This window comes from Bacillus rossius, chromosome 6, assembly GCF_032445375.1.
Source record: "Bacillus rossius redtenbacheri isolate Brsri chromosome 6, Brsri_v3, whole genome shotgun sequence".
Lineage (NCBI taxonomy): Eukaryota > Metazoa > Arthropoda > Insecta > Phasmatodea > Bacillidae > Bacillus > Bacillus rossius.
Window position 1 is genome coordinate 77,842,376 of NC_086334.1, and position 24,078 is coordinate 77,866,453.

A 24,078-nucleotide genomic window follows, 5' to 3' on the forward strand; every position below is an offset into this window, starting at 1 on the left:
CTCCTTGCAGCCCGATGTACTGCACTTTTGTAGTGTATTTATTATAGTGTATGTATGGTAGCTTTTGTATTGTAGTGATGTACTTGTTACGTAATAACTATTATTTAATCTTTGCCTATACTGCGTTTTATATATAAGGTGGTAAAGGTGTAGGTACTAGTTTGTTTTAACAAATTTGTATAGGCCTACTATATATTATATATCACTCTTGTTAAAGTTATTTATTTTTTGTCCAATAACTATTAAAAATGTTTTGTCTAAGGGCCTGTTTTACTGCCTTTATTTAAGTGACAATTAGCGTAACTGAGTTTTTACGTATTTTGAATGGAAAATAAATGAAAAATCAATCAGTTATACTAACTGCCAGTTAAATAAAGGTGGTTAAAAACAGGTCCGTAATTAATTAAAAGTGCAAAAAACGGGTTTTTAAATAGTCCCTGAACTTAAATAAAGGAAAAAAAAACTTAATTTAATTATTTTATAACTGGCTACTGCCGGCGATTTCGATCGCGTGGGTCCGTGGGAATAGATTATCGCACATCAGAATTTAAATCTTTAACTCAAGTATGTCCTATTCTATGTCACTGATTTCCTGATATCATGTATGTAACGAGTGATGGTTAAATGTGTCTTTTACAGATTAAAAACATGTCACAGTCTTCAAAAAAATTGTCTGGTGCACAAAACTTAAAAAGTAAACGGATAAAGCTAGCCGAAACTGAAAAATCTGCAAATTTGCTATCAAAATTTTTGAGAGTCGAAAAGTTATCTGACCCTTCATCACCAGAACTTCAATATCAACAAGCAATAGAAGAATACCCGCTTGAAAAAAGTTCTGATCTTGAAGATACACAGCACCATTTTCAAGAAGATTTAGCTGTTCCTGGAACCTCATCTGCATCTCAAAATATTACAGAAGAAGTTGTAACAGATGAATCGTTATCATCATCTTTTAAAGAGAGAAAACTAGATGATATTTCAAAATGGTCGCTTATTATTGACTCTGCAACAAAAGATGAAATCCTTCTTCGAGGCCCTGTTTGTAATGAAATGAACAACGAAAATTACCCAAAGAATTGTGACGGCCGTCATTTTTCAAATTCGCATTTTGAAAAAGTAATGCCAAATGGGGAGATTTTTAAAAGAAGATGGCTTGTGTACTCTAAATCTGCAGATAAAGTATATTGTTTTTGCTGTCGTTTACTCAACACAAACCCCAACTCTAATTTGGGAAAAGAAGGATTTGACGACTGGCGGCACTTATCAACGCGTCTCAAAACACACGAAACATCCTCAGATCACCGACGTGCTTTGAACAGTTGGATACAAGCATCGATTAGGTTGAAGAACTGTAGCGGGATAGACAAACAATTACAAAAACAGATTGAAGATGAGAAATCGAGATAGGTTGCTATCTTCGAAAGAATGATGTCGATAGTGTTCTTCTTGGCAGGCAATAATTTGGCGTTTAGAGGGAGCTCTGAAACATTATACACCTCTAATAATGGCAACTTCTTGGGTTTGGTGCAATTACTAGGAAAATTTGACAATGTGATGATGGAGCACCTCCGCCGTGTTGTAAATAAAGAGACTAATGTCCACTATTTCAGCAAACGCATTCAAAACGAATTAATTGGCTTACTTGGAAGTGAAGTTCGAAATAATATAGTGAATATGGTAGTCAGCTAAATACTTCTCCATCATTATGGACTGCACTCCTGATGTAAGCCACATTGAACAAATGTCACTAACATTCCGGTTCGTTGACGTTAATGAAGAAGAAGTGGAAGTGCGAGAGTGTTTTGTTGCTTACAAGCCAGTAAGTGACTCTTCGGGAGCAGGACTCACTGGCCTCTTTCTTGATTCGATTGTACAAGAATTTGATTTAGACATGAACGATTGTAGAGGTCAAGGCTACGATAATGGAGCGAATATGATAGGAGTGAACAAAGGTGTACAAAGACTATTTGTTTTATTCTGCGGATCAACCAAACGATGGGAAGTGATATCCAAGCACATAGACGGATTATCATTAAAAAAAGTTTGCGAAACTCGCTGGGAGAGTAGAGTTTCTAGTCTTGCTGCTGTTCGCTTTAACTACACTTCAGTTCGTGAAGCCCTTCAAAATCTTCATGAAGAAACTAATGACTCAGTTGCAGCATCAGAGGCATTGTCGCTTATTCAGAATATGGAGCAATTTGAGTTCATAACTACAATGGTGGCTTGGTATGATATATTGTTTCAAGTAAACATTGTAAGTAAAGCTATGCAGTCTGAAACTATGAACTTACCAAATGCATCGCAATTACTGAAAAACTGTTCGGAATTCGTGAAAGAGTACCGTAGCTTTTCCTCAACTCTAATTACAGCTAAAGAAATAGCGTCTCTAGCTGAAATAAACCAAGTTTTTAAGGCAGTCCGATCGCGAAGAAAAAAAATGTTATTTGAATACGAAGCCTTAGATGAAACACCAACTGATCCGGAGGAATTATATAAAATGAACGTTTTTTTACCGATGATAGACACAATTGAGAATAAATTGGTTACACGTTTTCAACAACTGTCAAAATTCAATGATACATGGTCATTTTTATACGACATTAAAATAATTCCAGAAAAATCCATGTTGGAAAAAGCCTGTGCTGAATTGCAAATCACTTTAACCGATGGAGAAACATGTGACATATCTGGTCATGAATTGGTTGAAGAACTTGTGAGCCTGAACCCATTACTAAGAGATCCAGTCAGGAGAGCCAATAAAAGTACTTCGACTTATAAAAAAAATGATTGGCAAGATATTTTCCCGAATGTATGGACAGTGCTTCGTATCTTGCTAACTGTGCCTATAACTGTTGCCAAAGGAGAACGAAGTTTCAGTAAATTAAAACTTATAAAAACCTACCTACGGTCTACTATGTGTCAGGAAAGACTGTCCGATCTTGGAATTTTGTCTATAGAAAATGCTATTGCCCAAAAGTTGAATTATTCTGACTTGGCAAAAAAATTTGCAAGTGCTAAAGCTAGAAAAGTGATTATCTAGGTATTTTTTTTAATATTTTTACTACATGTCTACATACTTTTTGATTAATGTTTGCATGGAACATAGAATAAATTAAAGTTGACAATCATTATATTTAATATTATTATTTGTCATTTGTCCACTACATCTATCACATATAGGTAATCGCACAAACTGGTCAAACGAACATTTCTAAGATTTGACATTTTAGACAGCAGTAATTCGGCTTAATAATCTGAGGCGGCTGCTTTTTTTGATGGAAAATTAAGCAACCAGTTTAACAATATTTTTTTTATTTGGAGGGGCGCCATTTTTAGATCTCGCACCACCTAAAATTTTTGATAGGACCGGCACTGGCTTCATGGTTAGGAAGTGCATAAGCCTCTGGCCACTTGCTGAAGTAAACCATTGCTACCAGAATACACCGGTCACCATCTTTATTCTTGGGAAATGGTCCAGCAATGTCGATGGCTTTCCTCTCAAAGGGGGCCCCTACATTGTAGGCCCTCATTTTCCCATGACTTCGGTGTTGTGGCCCCTTTTTAGCCGAGCATGCTTCGCATTTTCTACACCCAGCCTCCACATCCTGGCGACACCTCAACCGATAGAAGCGTTGACGGGTCTTGGCTAGAGTTTTGTTCACCCCTAGATGACCACCAGAGGTACCATCATGAATTTCCTTCAACACCTCTGCCACTAGACTCTTTGGAAGGAGTAGTTGCATGGTAACTACTCTTCCATTCAACTCTCCCATGCCCTCATTAGCAGCCCATTCACCATCCTCAAGCAATCCCACTGTGCCCAGTAAGCTTTCACCGCCCTTCAATCACTGGAGATCTCATGCCATATTGGACGCCCAGTACCACTCTCTAGCCAGCTTATGATAGGTGCTAGGTCAGGATCCTGCCGCTGCGCTGCCTTCAAGCTGGCATTATTCCATTTATCTTCCCCGTTAGTTGTTGTTACTGTGGCCTCTGTCAGTGTGCTGAATGCCCGGGCCACTCAGGGACAGAGGAGCAGGGCAGCTCTGACGCGGGCGCCTGGCCTCTCACGCTCCACTTACGAGCTGAGCCAAGGAAGTCTGGGTCCATCTCTGCTTGTAAACCACATTGGAGTGATAAGTGTAAATTAATGTTTCAATTAAATACTCAAAAGGTCACTTTTACACTCTGATCAGTGTTATGTACATACACTACTTCACAATAAGCATATACACAGTAAACTATAAACTGCTTTAAATGAATATACATAGCTTATGTAATAATATATTATTGATCAATGAGGTTCAACCTGAAAATGGTTGGAAGGTTTTGACCTTGAGTTGGAGGTGACTTCTGAAATGAGATATCCTCGGTTACAAAATTTCTCCAATGTGCTCTAAAACAAAATCTAATGAATGTGTTTTGATGATATGTAAAGTAGGTATGCATTAGCAGTCAAGGATTGATGAAAATTTAAACAGAATCTGTATATGAATTGGAAGAACTAATAAACGCTTGTTGTTAAATTGTTATAGCCCTAGCTTTGATGATTTGTAATGCAGTCGCGGCTGTTCGGGAGTATGTGCAGTCAGTGCGATGGGTCGTGTCGGCAGGCGTGGAATGCCCTGGTGAGCAACGCACTCAACTTGGCGACGGTGAACAGCATCGGGGACTTCATCTTGTTCCTGGGAAAGTGCATCGTGACAGCGGTGACAGGCTCCATCGGCCTTCTCATCATGAAGCACAACCCTCACCTCCACTTCTACGCCATTCCCACCCTCGTCGTCTGCATCTTCGCCTTCTTCATTGCCCACTCGGTCATCTCTCTGTATGAGGTGAGGACTGCTCTCCCGCTGGCTCTCAGTCGGGCGTGGACTGCCGATTTCCAGCTGTGGCACGCTTCCGGTCATCTTCTTTTATAAAACTAAACAAGTTAGTGTCAATAAGCCCGGATGTCTCATATATTAAACAGTATGTTAGAAACACAATATGTTAGACATTTACTGAAGAAGTGATTCTTGGTGGTTTTTAGTATTTTTTATAAGGTTGGTATTGAATCTCAGTCTTGTGACGAAGATATGCAAGCTGTATCCTACAACTTTGCCACCGTTTCATTAAGTAATTATGCACGGCACAGGTGTGACTTATGTTCTGTGGCTATGAAAATAACAAATGGTACTTCTTATTGAAGCTAAAATGCATTTACAAAGAAAATCACATTGATTGATTTTGTACTGAACAACACCATTCCCGTTGTTGGAAAACAAGTATTAACTTCTTAGATATTCATGCTGCAAAACATTTTGTTATACTCTAGGGATCTCTTTGTGTTAACAATTTTAAAAGTTATTTAAGAACATGTGATTTGATAAGTTTTCTGCTTTCAACACCAAAATGTTAAAGAATCAAATGTTATGTTTACCTAGGTACCTTTAACCTATAGATACCACACCATTTGAAACATTTCACATCTTTAACAATTTCCCATCCAAAAAAAAATTGGTTGTCTGTGAAGTCGGTTTACGGACGATAGTTTAACGTGACGTGCTGACGTCATAACAAAACATTGATGAAATGATTACATACTTTTATGAATAAAATTGAATAAATTTTATTGAATTATCACTATTGTGTGTGGATACAAAGGAGTGAAATGAAATCTACAATTTAATTGATAAATTTACTTTTATTTGCACACATTAATTCTAATATGTTAATTACTTTAACGAAGAGATTATTTTAGCTATAACTTTTATACATGTTTGCTATTTAACTTCAAGATCGTGGAGAATGTTTTAAGCTTTTTCGCAATTACACATTTAACGACGAAGTTTGTTCGTTGTGAAATACAAAGGAGTGAAATGAAATCTACAATTTAATTGATAAATTTACTTTTATTTGCACACATTAATTCTAATATGTTAATTACTTTAACGAAGAGATTATTTTAACTATAACGTTTATACATGTTTGCTATTTAACTTCAAGATCGTGGAGAATGTTTTAAGCTTTTTCGCAATTACACATTTAACGACGAAGTTTGTTCGCTGTGAAATTAAACGTAGAATTTAATTAAAATGCCCTTGCGGTTAGTAAAATAAGTATTAGTAAGTTTAAGAAAGAATTTCGGCTTTAATCTCCAACCCAGACGCTCGTGGTGCGCTGGGGCCAAGATTAAAATTTGTCGAGAATATTTTACCTTTTTATGTCTTCCAGTGCTCAAAATGATATGCAATTGTGGCCCCGGGCACGACATTTTATTTATAATTCATTAATAATAACGCCCCTTGCGATAAACAAAGGAAAATATGTATTAACGAGTGCCTGGTTCCCGCGGCAGCTGATAGATAGCACTATTCGTTCGGTTCGCGTCCGTCACCGTGGATGACAGCACCGTAGGGGAATAATATTATTTCGTTTTTATAATACAATTTTATAACAAATACGCATCCCAAATACACCAAACTTATTTATAATGTGTTACAATATTTTTTAAAACATTGTGCAAAATGTTTGTACAAAAACGTATTTGGAAATTCAACATTACTTTTAAATAACCGTACCGATTGTGCTGAAAATCGGTGGACAATCGTTAAATTACATAATATTAATAATTCAAACGACGAAAACATGATTGAAAAGTCAAATCGATGGTTGTTCCAATCGAGTGGAAGAGAGATGCGGCGCAAGTGTACCATGAGCGTAGCGGGACACATTGTAGTGGGACAATGTGCGTTACGGGACACTTTTTTTTGCGTGCAGCCGGCGTTCATCGATTTAGTAGACGTCACGTCAAAAGTTTGCTAAATCCACTTCAGTAAAATTTCAACTCCAAAGACATTTCTGATAGCACTATTCATCTGCAAACATTTACCTTCATACATTTGTTTACGTGCAAAAAATATTTGTTTCCACCATATTGATTGCACTTTCCACAGTTTAGCCCAGTTGCAGCAGTTTGCTTCATAGAATAACACATGCAACTAGGTTGACAGTTTATTGTGTGATTCTTACTATTCATTGCTGCTAGCGCTTGCTGAATGGAGTTTAAGAAACTACACTTTTTTATGAAACACATCTTCAAGTGTTATTAGTCGTTTGTAAAATCTATGGAGGATCATTCCATTGTGTTTATGTACTTATATGTGCTGTTGCATTACTTTTATGGTTGTCTAATTTTGGAAAAATTTTGGTTGTATTAAATAAATGAAATGATGTTCAAATAACGTAAAAAACATCGAACAGGTGGAAATACCTACATCTCAAAATAGGATTAAAAGAAAGCCGATATCAGTTGCTGAGAAACTAGCAATGATGTGAAGTCTCCCTGGATCAAGCATAGTCCTGCAAGATTAAGGAGGGAAACATTAGCTCGGTTCTGTTTCCAAGAAGAGCAGTGTGGAGTGTTTTGATTAACTTAGTGGATAACAGATGACTGTGAGACTCTCAATAATTAGTTAAACTGAAGATGTCACACAATTTATTAATTAATCCAAAATATATAAATTTTGAAAGAGTTCATGTACCTCTATAATCATTAACAATATTTAACAAAGTATGCCATACAATTTACACTTAAGCATATTTCAAAATAGATAAATAAGTGTAAATATCACAAAAAAGATATACTCTGTAACATTAAGGTCACTACACATGAATCTTTAGATATCAATCCAAATAAAGTGAAAAAAACATCAAAAATGACTTCATACAAAATTAAGCTCATATCAGCCAGGACACAACTGCAAAAACCTTCATAAAATTATCATATATAGTTATTACAAAATAATTTACTCTATAAAAATAAACAGTCGTTCACATCAGACTAGATATAAACATAACTGCCAGATACTTGTGTTAAACATGAAAAGACTAGCATTCTAGCAAGGTATGGTGAATGAAATACTGTTGCTGTGTTCCAACTCTCGCCAAGTATTTAAATCAACATCTAACACTATCCATGGGAATTCGGAATAACTGTACACAGAATACATTTTCATCAGTTCTCACTACTATACAATATAACTATATAAGTCTTGAGCAAGGAAAAAATGTTAAAGAATTCAATTCACAAAATTCATAAAATACACGGCTTAAATAAAAAATTCACTTCCGTGCAAAACATGATAAATGCAAGGCAGCATTTGCGTAACCAAACTCCGTGAGAGAATCAAGTGTGGCAACAGCTATGCGCAGTGCTCAAATGGAAGAAACAACAGCCGCGATGCAAATGGGAGTACACAACTCGACAAGCATTAAGTGCGTACCCTACCAAGTTACACAATCTGTCATCGCAGCAAACAAGCAGCGAGAATAAGCATTAAAATTTACGATGAGCAACATTCAAACTGCTACAAAACCCCGGCGTACGACTACCTATCAGGAAACATGGCTTTCAAGAACAAAAGGAGCAGTGCTAAATATTATAAATCTCATTCGCAACACAAACACACCGTTAAAGCAAAACTATAATTTAAACGGTGGCTAACCCAAAATAAATTTGGAAAAGCATAACAACGAAGACTGATCAACAGCGAACAGGCAGGCCACCACTAGCAAGTCGCAGGAGCTGGCAGGAGCTGGTAGGAGCTGGTCGCCTGGCCACGAACAAGAACACTCGGTGTGTACCTTCTCCGCCCGCCTCGTGCACAGGTGCTGCGGCCCAGGGGCAAGTACATTATGATGTGGCAGTTCTACTTTTTCCCGGTTCTCGGTTTGGTTCCGGTACTTAAAAATCAGTTCTTGGTTCTCAGTTTTAGGTTGACCTCCACACACTATCAGTAGAGCCCATGAAAAATGTTAATTAAAACTGCCTGATTTCGGTAAATAAACTATAGGATTTCGGTGCTATATTTCGGTAAAAAAAAATATTTCGGTGGTATATTCTACTAATTATTTAATTGCATGATACACACACAAAGCTGTACATGATACTTGATGCAGCAATCACTAGATTCCTGCGTAAGCCTTACAGAAGTGGAAATGTTATCTAGTAGATTATACTTATACACATTACTTAAATTTTACATCACAAATAGTGTCTAGAATTTTACAGTCTGTGTTAATGTATTTAAACATTTTGACTATTAAATAGGCCTATGCTATGTTCCTGCACAAAACTTTATAGAATTAATTTTTTCCTGTCAAGAGAATTGGCCACTTTGGCCAAATAGTTTGGTAAACATGTAAAACAGGGTTCCCTAAAAAATTAGTAAATTACAATGTAAAATTTCAGGCTCAAAAGTTTATTTTTAATTTACTATAATTTTGTTTTACTACACATTTTCCGGCCTCTTTCCCATCAAATTGTGTTTATTAGGACTTTAGAACCGTAACACATTTCCTTGACTTACCTTTCATGTATTCATTTAACCATTCCCTCATAGCTGGGTGATCTAGCTTCTCTAGGGGAATATTTGCAGAAACAAATGCACGCAATGTATCGCTTGCAAATTTTACTTTCATTTCCTTTGCTCGTTTATGGAGAACAATATTATCCTCGAGTGTCACTCCACAACCGGATGGTGATGTTTGACTTTTTTTCTTCTCTAAATGAGATGCTCGCTGTTTGCAGTGTTTTTCACAAGTATCTTTCCTTTTCCAATATACTACCATATTGCAAAATGTACACATCATTATTGGCTTTTCTTTATTAAAAACAAAGAATCCTTCATGCTCGTATTCTTTAGCTCGTTCAAACACTGATAGGACCTTAGGCATTGTGAAGTATCAAGTAAACCAAGTAAACTTCAAACAAAACAAACCGCAACTACCTATTTTCGTTCACATTTAACTATTTACATGGAACGTAGGATCTTTTCAAACCTCATTTGGTCATTTCACATGGCCGGCGTATTGCGACGTTAAAGTCCCATAACCTCTCTGTTATTATTTCCAAGCAATACAACAACAGAACAGAGATAAGTATCTTTGCAACAGAAACGAATATGGCCAAACAACTAACTTCATCCACATCCCGCTAGGAACGCTGATAAATGGTTGCTGCTTTCAGGCCGTTATTTTGGTATTTATTTTGCTTCAACTTATCTATGGCGCATCTCACAATAAAGATGGATTACGATGTTTTAGTTTACTAAACGAATACGTTTTGCGGCAAAATTATTATTGCATAACTTAATACATATTCATATCGCGTGAAAATTCTGACTTTTCGTGGATATTTCGTGAAACAACAAGAATATCGCGAATAGTAATGAATTTCACGGCATCGCCAGTTATTTCGTGAAAACGAAATGCTGTAAATTCAAAATAAGCGTTTGGAAACACATTTGTAAGTGCTTAGAATGTAGTTCCAAAATCGTTAGTAAAATTTCGCGATTTCGTCATTAACGAAATTCGAGTACCTCTATCAGATCACACTAAATATACAAATCTGCCCTAATAAATGGTGTGTTTGTTTAACATGACTCGTCAGCATCCTGCTCAACCATAACTAGACACAAATAAGCACCCAGCCCCACGTAGCAGAGTTGCTTCTCATGTCACTAGATGCTATTAGATTAAAGAAAATCCCATTTATACCTTACTTACTACAAAATATTTACAGAGAAGCTAATTTTAATACTTATTTAATAAAGAATTAATAAAAGAGAGTAGATATTTATATCCATCAATATCGAAAGAATCTCTTGTCTTGCAAAACCCCTCAGAATACTGTAATAATTTATTATTGTCATTGGGTCGTTTGGCTTGAAAATCTGTGGCTGAAAGAAATGTGGTTGGCTGGGGTGGAAGTGACGAGGCTGGCATGACCGGGCGTGTAAGGGCTTATGAAGGGAAACAGTCTGTTGGAGGAGGAGGTGGGAGCGACGAAGAAACTCCGCGCTGGATAAATGGGAGAGACTGCGAAGTTAAGTACTGTTGTGGCCTTGAAAGCTTTTAGAGCAAGGGCAAGTGGACAGAACAAAGTAAGTTTTTGTTTTGAATGCTGAATCAGCATGGGGCCTTGGAGATATTTGTTAAGCCTGTGCGAATATCAGTTTTTTAGTTCGAATCGATTTCGAATACGAATACCAAATTATTCTCGAATACGAATATTGAGTTTGAATAATTGGAATGAGAATTGAAATCCCATAAAACATGTTATATCACATCAATTACAATAACAGGTACATATTTACTGATACAATGTATGTAAAAACAAAAAACTGACAGTACTTAAAATTTTAAGGCTCTCCAATTTTATAATTAGTTCGTATTAAAAAAAGTCTTGTCACAGCACTACATATTAGCTAATTTAAATTTTTGTGGAGAAACACAAGCTGCTCTACATTTTCGGGGAGTAGACTCTCTCTTCTACACGTCACAATGTTGCCAGCTGTTGAGAAAAGTCTCTCACTGCACACTTGTGTGGCAGGTATAGGCAAGTACTTTCTTGCTACCACAGCTATGTTTCGGAAACAAGTGCGTCCCTTCTCTGACCAGAAACTGAAAGGATTTTCATTCTTTGGGATTAAGGGTGCTGCCAGATATTCGTTTACTTCTCCTTGGATAGTTTCTTCGTAGCTTGCAAGCGTAGACTGAGCTGCTGTTGAAGGTTTCACGTAGGCCCACAGAGATGACTTCTTAACAGGCATTTCACTTGTAGCCTCACTTGTCTCAGTTATAGTTTCAGCTACTGTGTTCAGCTTACTGAGCTTTCATACCTACCTGCACAAATTTTCAACCCATATTTTTTTTTTTTCATCCTCAATTAGTGAATCTTTGAACCGTGGATCTACCATCATAGAAAACACATTTACTTCACAATCTTGGTACACCATGTAACGTGATCGCAAGCTTTTAAGTAAGTTCTTGGCAAGAGTTTTTTTTTTGACGCGCGGGACAGGATAATTGCCTGAGCTGTCATTTCACGAGGAATTTGGGAAGGGTTTGAAGGGGTGGGGGTGGGGTGGCCGCCTGCATCCGGTCGTTTACTGTGTATTATCCTATTGAAAAACATTGACGTAGCATGTTAGGCTTTTGGAGTCTTTGCTGTGAGTATGCGGCCAGATGTTTTCCACATAGTCTGTACAATTTTCTTTCTCTTCGCCGTCACGTTCAAAACGAAATTACAGTGCCGACAAACCATGTTTCACCCTCTAATCTGAAAACTGTCACTTATAACACCCCGGTTGTGTGGATTTTACAGACACGTATTTATCTTTATCAGTATGCTGACAGTTCAAATCTATTTTAAACAACCTGACAACATTCTTCTACATAAAATACGTTAGTTATCGCTCCGAATTACTGTGTTCGAACGGACTTTACGTGGCCAGATGTAGTGGAATAACTCGACATACATAACTCTAAAACATTACGAAAATCCCGCTGAACTTTTGCCCCCGCCCAACGAGAGAAACCTCCGTGATCCCGAAATGTTTACCGGTTTCAGTGATCCCGCTCAGCCTTTTTCGTAAATGACTGAATATTCGTTTTTTCGAAGTGTTAGTATTCGAAATCGAATCGAATACGAATAAAAAACTATTCGTTTTGATATTCGAAAATTTGAATATTCACACAGGCCTAATATTTGTTTATCAATTTTCTTGCTTGAAGGCAGCTTCTGCCATACATCAGTGAGGGCAGTTAATTTTGATCTGCTTTAAAAATGTCATGATAATCTAACTGGTTTAATAACAATAAAACACAGCCTACAAGTAAGCTATATAATTGTTCAAATGCTAGTTGTCTGAAAATGAGATACGTTATCATGTCTGCATCCCACTGCCGTTCCAGCACTACGGTAATAATCTGCCGTCGCGTACCGTAATTATGGGTGAAGCAACTATAATTTGTACCATTGAATCCCGTATAGTGTATCATATTATCTGACTCAATCATTGTTATCGTGCGTTCGCACCTATGTGTTTTATGATAAAAGAAAAAATTAAATAACTAAAAAATTGTGGATATTCTTGAATAGATATAAAAATTTGGGATAGAAATCATTTACAAATAATTTCATGAGTGAATCCAAAGTGAAAATACCTTTTAATTATATTTAACTTTCATTAAAAACATTTCTTACTGTTTAATAGTGTTTTGTGATTTTTCTCAAATTCATGAGTTGCAATATTTCTGGTTCCCTAGTTGTAAGTGATGTAAGCTGTAAATGTCGTATGTAATACCTGCAGACAATTAATATTAGACAACTTTAAATCATGGATTTTATTTTTCTGATAATTTTCAAAAGATAATTGAGCCTGTATTATTCTCCTATGGGTGGAAAGAGGCACGAGAAGGTGGCAGAGCTCAAGAGCACCCAGCTGCCGGGCGAGCGGCCAGCGCATTTCCTGTACCCGCCTTAGAGCCGTTCATGTGCTGAGACCCGTCGCTACTTCAGATCAATATGGAGGACAGCCAGCATTATTCATGTCTACAGTCAACACAGTAATGTCAAATTGTGTGACAATACTTCAGTGTATTAAAATTAAATCTGCCAAATTTGAAGAAGATGAAAAATATACTGAACCTATCAAATTATCCCTGCCAAAAAAATTTACATCTGTAGTATAACAAAGTGAGAATTTAAATTCATGCCTATTACTAGAGGCACGATTATATGGTAATGCGCGATAAAACGAAATAACACCGAAAACCGTGGGAAAACACGAAATAAAACGAAATTGTGCGAAATCCGCGATATGTCACGAAATTTCGTATATCCTGATTATTTATGTTTATTTTTCCATTCTGTAAGGACAATTCACTATCTTCAGCACAATCAAATATTTCTGACAGTAACTAGCAGCCATTATATATTATATGCGACGGTGATTCATTATAGATTTTAAAATGAAGTCTCGGAATTAACGTAATATTTTCTTTAAACGGTAATCTTGTGTACCATAATAATTTAAGATGTTGATAACTATGATACAATGGCCGCCGTTCACTTTCTGTAAATACAAAAATAACAAACGTCCAAAATATGTTTTTCTAAGATTACGTTTTTAATCATTAAAATATTACACACTAAAGCGCATTGCTTTTACTGTTTATTTAAAATAAAGTACGTAGGGTACGAAAATAAAATTAACCCTGCTTAAAGTAACGATTGTAAATAATAAATTGTACATGTTTATGTTGGTATTAATTTTCACGTACGTATGTTGGTATTCGGTATGTGTTTGTATTCGCATCTATTCTCCATTGTTTTGATCTTTCCAGCACGGCAAGTTTTTGCGTATTAAGAGGTTAAATATTTCCTATGTGATTAAAAATTTTTGATAATGCCTAAAACGAAAGTTTCTGCTAGTGACCGATCGAAAGAATTTTCCAGCGAAGGATTTTATTTCAGTGATAGAATTTTAATGTGCAAATTCTGTAACTGCAGGCTAGACTACGAGAGACGCGATACGCTTGTGAAACATGTCGCGAGTGAGAAAAATAAGCGTTTGAGGCAAAACTCATCTGTTAAACGACATCCTTGTCTAAGAGTCTTTAATGCCATTAATTTGCTGTTCAACCCAAGAAATGTGAGTAGGGTTAGCATAGAAGATGCAAACCTACAGAAGTCTCTGCATAACTTGCCTTCTGTTTCCCATCTTCCTATTGATACATTCATACATGGCTATGTTGCTTTCAAAAAAATAATTGAGGATGAACTTTCATTGCCAGAAACAAGCCAAATTGATGTTGCAAAGGTACTTTGCTCCCTTAAAGGGGACTACAGTGAATTTGCTCAAGCCAGTTTAAGGGCAATCTGGTTCCCAACATCAAATGTTGATGCAGAACGTTCATTTTCCAGGTACTCACTGGTAGTTAGTGACAGAAGACAACGTCTCACTCCAGAAAATGCGGAAAATTTAACTATGATCGCATTTCAATAAAACCATCTTAATAGTAACTTTGGAAGTGCTTAATTGTGTAATTTTGTAGTGTATGTTATTGTAATTAAGTCGTGAAATGTTTAGTAGTTAATTAAAAGTTTTAATTTATGAATTTGCAAATGAACTTAATTATCTATGAATTTGCAAATGAACTTAATTGTAATAAGATCATGAGGTTTTAGTGTTTATTAATATTTGTTTTAATAAATTTGCATGTCGTACAGAAAAGCAAGAAAATTTTGCCGTGGGTATTTTGTGCAAAAAAATAAAAACATATAACACCGAAACCTTTATTTCTTTACACCAAAATTTGTCTTAAAATAACACCACAAAATCTTGACTTTACCTATTACAAAGAAAAAGCATATACAAAACATTCCCTAACAGTTGACTTCCATAGTTAAAACATACAATCGACAACATTATACATATTTTCTTGAAACATTGGACCCTCTTGGTTAACACGATGAAGTAACACTCGACACTCTTGGCCCATAAAACGACCAGAAAATGATTTGGACCACATTGGCCTACAAAACGACAATAACCTTTGCACATCTACGCTAGAAAACGACAAAATACATTAACATAAACTCACAACTCTTGTAAAAAAAATTTATATGCACCTTGGTTAATACAATTATGCCTCAACATTATTGAGCATGACAAACAAAAGACTTAATTATCAAGACATAAAAATAAGGAAATCCATCATTTCAACCATTGCAAAAAATTTCAAAAATAATATCAATATTTGGTATTTAAAATTATTCTATAGTTTTTAACAGTTATATTGCATTCTCAGAATTAATTGAACATTATCTGACAGCAGAGCTTTTCGAAACAAACTGAAATACATTCATGGTTACTTTGACTACTAGTCGACAGTGCAAGCAATAACATCATTACACAGTATCACTGAGGAGGGAGTGTGCCCTGAAGAAGAACAGTGGACTCTGCCATTCAACCTCTCAGCTGCCTGGAAACAACTTGAAACTTGGAGCCACTGCTCATCCGGCACTCTCATCAAAATCTTGTTCAACATGCAACATATTCACTCGAGTAGTAACAGCAGGTAACATTATCAACTCAATCCTTGAGAACAGAAAACCAATTGCTATCTTCAAAAAAGTTCACTGTAGAAAATCTTTTATTAGTTTTATAATATTATTTTGCATTTGCAGCTAAAATTCAAACTTCTTTGTTATATGCTAAACATGTTTGATTCTTTGTCAGAAAAATATGTCACATGCAACAATTACAAGCCACAAAATGTAAACAAACCAATAAGAAAATCAAAAAATGCTAATTAACCATCAATTGCATTATGGGCTGAACAATATTTATGTCAACAATAAAAAAAAAAAATAATTTCCCTAAGTATTCTGAATGAACTTGCCGAGCTCCTGACCTGCCGAAGGTAAGGATGCTCGACTAATTCCTTTCAGCTGCTAATAGCTTCAGATAACTATCTAAATACTTACCACCTATGTAAAACTGTACTCATATCAATTAAATTAACTAATAAAAATTCTGTACAAAAACTACACCTTTGTGTTCAAAAACTGGCATCATTTAACACTAAAACTGCCAGTTCCTCTACATCCATAAACTTCCTTAAAACCATTGTTTACAACCTCTCTGGTAAACACACTACTAGGGCTGGGCCGATCACTAAATTTGCTGATCATTACGATACCGATCATTTCCGCCGATGATCGGCGCCGATCATTGCCGATCACTGATCAGACAAATTAAGAATTATATAGCTTGTTTGATGTTATTAATAAAAATCTAAAAAAAAATTTTATGAAAAAGTTACCTTATGATAACTTACCATTTTTTTAACACTTTTGACAGAAAACAATTTGTTCATTGGTTTTTAAAAATGAACAATAATATAATGTAAACTAAGTATTTCCTATTTCTACTATTTCTAGACCTTCCCACCCCACAAACCAAAGTACCCATACGACACTTTTCACAGGTCTTGAAAATAAGTGCTTTAAAGAATCACTAAAATAGACAACAAGTCACCAAGCCTAAATTAGAAATAAAGAAAAAAAATATCAGAAATGTTTGTTTGTTTTTACAAACAACTTTATGCAACAGAAAAATTTTCAATAAAATTTTAACTTTAGAAACTTAGAATACAAAACAATCAGATCGTAAGGAAACAATAACAAACAGGTATATTAGTTCAAAGATTAATGAATGCAAAAAATATGATATCCATGCCTTGGTAAAGAGCGTGCACCGTTTTCATAATCATTGCTAGTTTGCGCCACTAGTCTCGCTTCGGTGCTGGCCATAGATGCTACTAGCGAAGTGCACAGTCTTCCTGATACTATCCATATATATGGCGCAGTAAAGTTATTTTATTACGTTTGCAAAGGTAAACAATGAACGTTTTTCAAAAAGCATTTAAACGTAGTTTATAAGGAGGAATAAAACCAAACCATTTGTGAATTTTGGGACTTTTCCGCTTCGTGAAACCGTATGAAACGGTAAATTAAATATTTTATTAGTGTATGTTCCGGGAAAATAAACAATTGTAAATATATTACTTTCGGCGGGACCAAAATAAGCGGCGTATGACACGGGAAAATGTATGAAACAGGAATGTATCATCGAGGTTCTACTGTACTGTAAATTCGTGGTTTTGTTGATACGTGATTGTAAGCCTACCTTATTTAGTTATTTTGTAAGTAAATTTGAAACGTACAACTTTGCATTTGTAAGCTTAATTCAGTATTTATTAATTTTGATTTAGTATGTAAAGATCGGCGTTTGGTGATCGGTATATAATTTGCAGATCGGTACCAATGCCGATGTGTTAAAATCAGCCGATTATTGAGATCGGTGATCGGCAACGGCCCAGCTCTACACACTACCCTTCAAATAGACACATGTAAATCTTAAAACAATGCAAAACAACAGTAGTTTCTTTCAAAAAATCATCACAAAACGTTACAGTAACACTGTTTACTCTCGCGTAGCAAAACTCATAATGTTGTTTACATTAATCAAGCTACTTAAGTTTTTTATGATGCCCTGAGTTGACATCAGCCATGCCTTGTTTGCAGACATCTTTACCACCGAATATTCTTATTGCACTTTTCCAAGCACAAGGCCTATCAGAACTACCAACAACACTACACACTTCTCTTACAAGTACATTTCTTTTCACATCAGAATCCTTTTTTGACACCTCACTGGTTGCAACATTTCTCACATTTCTCCTTGCATGTGATACTTAGTGCTCTCGTTTCAGCACCTCTGTCCACACTCACTACACACACTTTCCCTTTGTAAGTATAGACTAGCCTGCATCTGTTGGATCTGTCTTTCATGTACATACCGTATTTACTCGCATATAGGTCGCGGCAATTTTACCAGATTTGATGGGGAAAAAATAAAGTGCGACCTATATGTGAAGAAAAATTTTTTTAAATTTTTGAGAATTTTTTTTTGCAATACAGTAGAATCCCGCCGATGCGACCCCCCTCTGATGCGTCCATTCCGTTTATACGACCGTTTTTTGAGGAACCGTGAAAAATTTGAGCAGAGAAAGTCGAAAATTTGAGTAAAATGGGCTGTAAAACAAGTCTGTTACACTTTGTTGGGCGCTATGTGTTCACGTTTATCTTGGCGAGAGCTGTACTGTAAGCAGGCAGGCATACAAAAGACGGCTAAAAATAGATACCACCCCTCTAGACTGTCCACGTGGCAGTGTCTAGCCGAGCTCGGCGCCTCCGCTATCGCACGAAAAGCCGTCTCAGCTGTCATGTTATCTCACCCGCCCGCACGAAAAGCCGCTGTGGTAGCTGCTGCGAGAGCGTTAGAAACTCGTCCGGCCAGGCTGGCGGTAGCGGCGGCTTGACGACATACGTGACGACACGCTTACCTCTCCCATCCCCTGCTAATACTTCAAGGCTCATCCCTCCCAGAGCCACAAACCATATAAAAATGCCCTCCCCCCTTTTCCAACTAACATTTCAACACATTCCCTACCTTATTTCAACCTTCTGCGTGAGAAACTGTCAGCATCCTCCTCCTCCACCCCTCCCACACCACGTGCGACAAAAGCCATGTTGTATAGTCCATTCTCGGTCAAATAAATTTTTTTATGGGCTTATACGACTGTCCTCCGTAAATAAATACTTTATAAGTTTAAGTTATTATGATACAATTTGTTTATTAGTCACACAGCAGTTTCTGCTGAAAAATCACTAATACCTCGAATTTTATTGAATAGAAAAATTTAGCAGGGCCGTAAATATATTTCTTTTACTGCATAGTTACTTTTCCATCTGCATTCGAACATGTTTTTTTTTTTCTCTTTTTTTTTACGCTGTGAAGGGTCGTGGAAAAGATACAGGAAAGCACCAGTACAACGAACTTCAGTTAAACGAACACTTCACTTAACCGAACTCATTGTTTGGTCCCGCCAAAAACGTATATAATAACCTTTAATTTTATTTCATCTTAAGGAATTTTACGACGGTCCGTTTCTTCCTGAAACAAAAATATTCACTTGAACGAACAACCTTGAGGCAAATTTTGAAAAAAATTACCATCCAAAAACTTGTACTTTATTTTTAATTTTCTTATTCAAACGTAACAGCGTGTACGTAAACAAAAACAATAACGGAACTAGTATGTGTGCGCATGTACTGTTGACATGAGTAGATTAATTCTCGTGTTTTGAAATAATAATGGGATGGTATTACGTCCGTTGTACGATACAAATAGTACATATTCTCGGACTTTTCGTTTGTTGGCTACTTACATCACGATAATTTTTGTACGGTACTTTGGCTAACCTGTGCTGTTTTAATTTATTTCTTGAAATTCATTTTTTTCACCATATTGTTTTTGTCGTGTCTACAGACGTGAAATTTTTTTCCTTTTTTCAATAGTGTTGTGTCACAGAATAAATATTATTCTGTGGTTGTGTTCTTCAGTGCCGGTTGTGGGAAGCCTACAACTCACGTAGTTTCGGTTCCCTGCAAGAATTTCCGAAGATTTCCGAAGTTTTGCGTTTCGGTATTAACGCCACTTCAGCCGCTAAATCAATGAAAACAAGCATGTTGTGACTAACCTAACCCAACCCTTCGATTTTTTTAATTTCAATTTTTGAGTGAAATCCAAAGTTGCACGAACGTGGTAGGAAACCGAAACTACGTGAGTTGTAGGCTACCGGCCGGTTGTAGAAATGAAGCGTGTATCTGGGGGATAAAAAAAAGAAAGCAATTCTTCAAAACTTTCGACCTAAGACCTAACTATTCAAAAGAATGGCCATGCTTGTCTTCAAATGTTTTGGAACACCACGCGTTTTGTAATGTATGCACGTTTGACTTTTCGATTGCACATGGTGGAAGGGATGACTGTAGAGGGCACATTGAATTAAAGAAACAGGCGGAACATTTTATAGTCATGACGAGCAATAAATCCATATCGTAGTTTTTTCGCTACATCTGAAAAAACGAAAGTAACGAACGCAGAGTTATTGTTTACAAGTTCTTTTGTTTGTCTTCTGTTGTTTGTTTATAAGACAGTTCTTATCCAACCAGGATAAAAGAAGCAAATAAAAATATAATTGTTCAAAAGTATAACTTTGAATACTTTGAATTGAAGGTTGAAAATTTCCTGTAAAATTAATGACATTTCTTACATATTCAGATGATTGTATTGTTCAAATAGTTTTTTTCTTCGATTCATTAATTTTCATTGTATTCATATACATAGGCCTACATTTTTAATTTTTTTTGCATATTATTGTCCTTTGTTTTCTCTTGTGTGTGTCATAATTCCTCAGAAAAAATTTATTGTGCATGATTTACGCGTACTTTTTTAATATAATTGTCATTACTGATGGGTGTGATTTGAGGTTGGCAGCTCTGCCTACAATGTGTCTCCTGACCATAGACAAAGCATCAGCAGAGAGTATGTGAACAGGTTCTTCAAGCGGCCATAGACTAATGACTGAGATACTGAACCTTAAAACACTTAAGGTGTTTCATGTGTTTATCGGTATACATTGACGCCGACCGCCAATGCTCCTCTATGTCGCATAGACCGCTATGCCTCATCAACGTCTCCTAGAAGCGTGTGCACCGAACGCGCCCGTGCGCGCAGCTAAGTGTAGTGCGTGCGTCGAGGCGATCGCCGTGCAACGAGTGCTGCGCCGGCGGAAGGATCCGGCCGGGTGTGGCATATCCTTCTGCCGCACTACAACAAATTGTTATAATTATGTTTTTCCACAGGATTTTATTAAACATTATTTTTCATTAATTAATAATTCAGTCTTTGCAAAATCATGTTTCACGGTGCGATTTGTCCCGAACCTGGCCGGTTCAGTTTCCCGCGAAATTCACACGTTTCCGCGGGAGGGCTGGCGGGGGAGGGGGGTCGTACGCGGCGACACAGTCAGTGTCCTTCGAGAGCTCACCCAGGCCGGCAGCCTGCGCGCAACGCGGAACCTTCAACCTTTGCATTCACCGACATATAGTTTTCCATAGTGTAATTTCTTTTCAACCTTTTGTACAGTTCCGCGGTCGGCCTAAATTTACCATGAGGTACTTAACTTAATTCAATCAGTGCTCCGAGATGAGTGTTCCACGTCATACGTAAGTACTGTGGGGAGAGTATGTGGTTTTACGTCGGCGCTTCACGCCCAACCTAGCCTACAGGCTACTTAGTTTTGGCCCGCACGGGGCAGCCAGCAGGCGACACGTGCCATCAAACTTAATAACGATTCAGTCCCTGGGACACATCTAGACACCACGTAGAGTCGCCGGAGACACGGGCCTACGTGCTGCTAGCCCAGTTTATCAAGTGTAATATGTTAGTGGAATAGTTTTTCGCCTAAGTGTAATTCGTCATGTCAGGGCTTATGTATCACCGTCGTACGGCAGTGCGCCACCAATCTTAATAACGATTCAGTCCCTGGGACACACCTAGACACCACGTAGAGTCGCCGGAGACACGGGCCTACGTGTTGCTAGCCCAGTTTATCCAGAGCTAGGTATTAGTGTAGTGTATTGTGCTTCAAAATATCGTGTGCCATGTCAGAGTGTCTTTTGTAACTTTCGCGTCACGTATACGAGTCTGCCCCTCACGCGCATAAGAATCGTGAGCCGCCACTGAGGAAGTGAGCTGCGCGTGTGACTAGTCGCGTCGGGCAAACCGTTACGGCCAGAACGGGCAGCACCATGTATTGGGCTGTGCTGTATTAAATTCACCAACTATCTAAAGAGGTTTTGTGTTATTATTCAGGCGTCCCGAGTGGCCTCAACAGCTCGGGGGGCCCTACTGCGTTGACCCCTACCTCTAGCCACAAGGCCGAACCTTCCCTGAGATCACGAACTGAACAAAAATTACGTTTAAATAATCAGAGGTAGCGGGGACGGCGTCAACATATTTATAACAATGCTTATGTTTCAGTATAAAGAACTTCAGTATAACAAACTCAACTATTTTTTGGTCCCTTCATGTTCTTTATAGTGAAGCTTTCCTGTAATTGTTTGAGCTGTCAAAATAAACATCGCTGATGGCAAGGGCGGGAGCGCATCCTGTCAGTCTGTCGCTGTGATTATCTACTCCAAAAACATGTCACAGCATTTCAGGATAGCATTGTTCTTATATCTTTCGTTTATAGCCGAATGTTTTCTACCTGATCCACACAAGTTCTTTCGCCACGTTTTGAACGAAAATAACAACCAGCCGGCTAGCATAGCCAAACTCGCATGACGCAAATTCACTTAGCGCCAAAAAAAAAGGTAAACGAAGAGCGATGTTGCACCTGGATGGCAAACAAGTAGAAAAAGGGAAGGGGAGAAGCAATGGTTTCCCCAGCCACTATCTTATCTGTGTCGGGAACTTCCTCACGCGTCAGACCAATCGCACGTTTAAAACGAAAACCGCTGTAGATATAAAAAATCATAACAAGCCTTTTCTATTCAAAATTAAATTTACTACAACTTTTATTCTGTGCATTTTTTCAATACAAAGCACTGTTTTCGAGTTATAGTCTACAATTAAGACTTTTTAAGAAGTCAGGAATCTAACTTGACTTCAATTTTCTATATTCGGTTATTACGAGTACTTGTTGTTACAACAATTTATCACGCAATTATCAGCTCTCGTAGTAGCGGAGTTTTACAGTACCCGTTAACTCTTTCGTGCACGGCGCGCCGGCCGTTCACGTCATTAATTTACTGGTGCGACCTATATGGGGGGAATCTTAAATACCAAATTCAAGACCTCAAATTATGGGTGCATTCTATATGCGAGTAAATACGGTATGTAGTTGATCTTCTACTGCAGCATTGCCACTACATTGTAGCCTGTGATTCTCTTCAACTCTTGCCATTTCCTGTTCTACCACATGACCATTAGCTTTGCAAACAACAATTTCTTCTTCCCCCTGTTTCTCACCTTGTTTACAACTTGTGATTCCGAAGTATTGCCTTCAACAGCTACTGCGCCTTGCATTTCAGTGACTCCACAGTCAGATCAGGTATTATTCCTTATCTTTGAAATACTGTAATTAAGTTTTTGATACATTTGTGAGTGCTGTGCAATTTTGTTTCCTTTTATTCCTTGTGTCATATCTTACCCGATTTGTTTTTTTTTTCTTTTTCTTTCTTTTTGACCCTGTTTCATTTTTCAGTAAATTCCTGGGTGTTTTGTGCAAGTGGTGGCTGTATGGCCATCATTAATGGTACGTTAAAATCGCAATTGCGATAAATGCGAAATAGATGCGAAATATCCGGGTTTTTGCTAAATATATGCGACTATTTACAAAACTTGGAAGATCATTCAAAGAAGTGCCGATTGGCCCTACACAACAAATTAATATGTTCAGAATAAGACTTAACAAATTAAGTATACTATTAATGTTTTAATGGCAAATACATATGTTATTCAGGATTCGGAAAACACAGTCGTATAATTTTGGTCACACATTCACGTTTACTGTCAAATGTATAGTAAAAAAAATCCCGTCCATGCCCGCTAACCTAATGCGAACACAATATATCAATATTATGTTTGAAAACTATTTAGCTTGCAACATTATCTAATCAGCTGTAATCAAGACGAAACATCTTTCGATTTTGCTATTTTTTGCTTCCGAGGGTTGTTTACTAACAAGAAATTACAACACAATAATCACGGCACGGCACAAGCTCGCTGCGAACAAAAGCTGTGATTCAACGATGTAGTTTGAATATCG

The 24,078-nt window shown here is 37.1% G+C and overlaps 1 protein-coding gene across 6 annotated transcripts in view; it reads left to right on the forward strand.

Moving 5' to 3' along the window:
* The window catches only part of LOC134533322 (choline transporter-like 1), a 616,909-nt gene that overhangs the window by 587,828 nt on the left and 5,003 nt on the right, over nucleotides 1-24,078 (forward strand). For 4 of the 6 annotated variants that reach the window (XM_063370818.1, XM_063370819.1, XM_063370815.1 and 1 more), the window contains exon 14: nucleotides 4,614-4,835. In XM_063370818.1, the coding sequence (XP_063226888.1) occupies nucleotides 4,614-4,835 (222 nt within the window). Of the gene's footprint in view, nucleotides 1-4,613; nucleotides 4,989-24,078 lie in introns of those variants that run through there. The other 2 variants (XM_063370821.1, XM_063370820.1) reach the window with 1 other exon arrangement.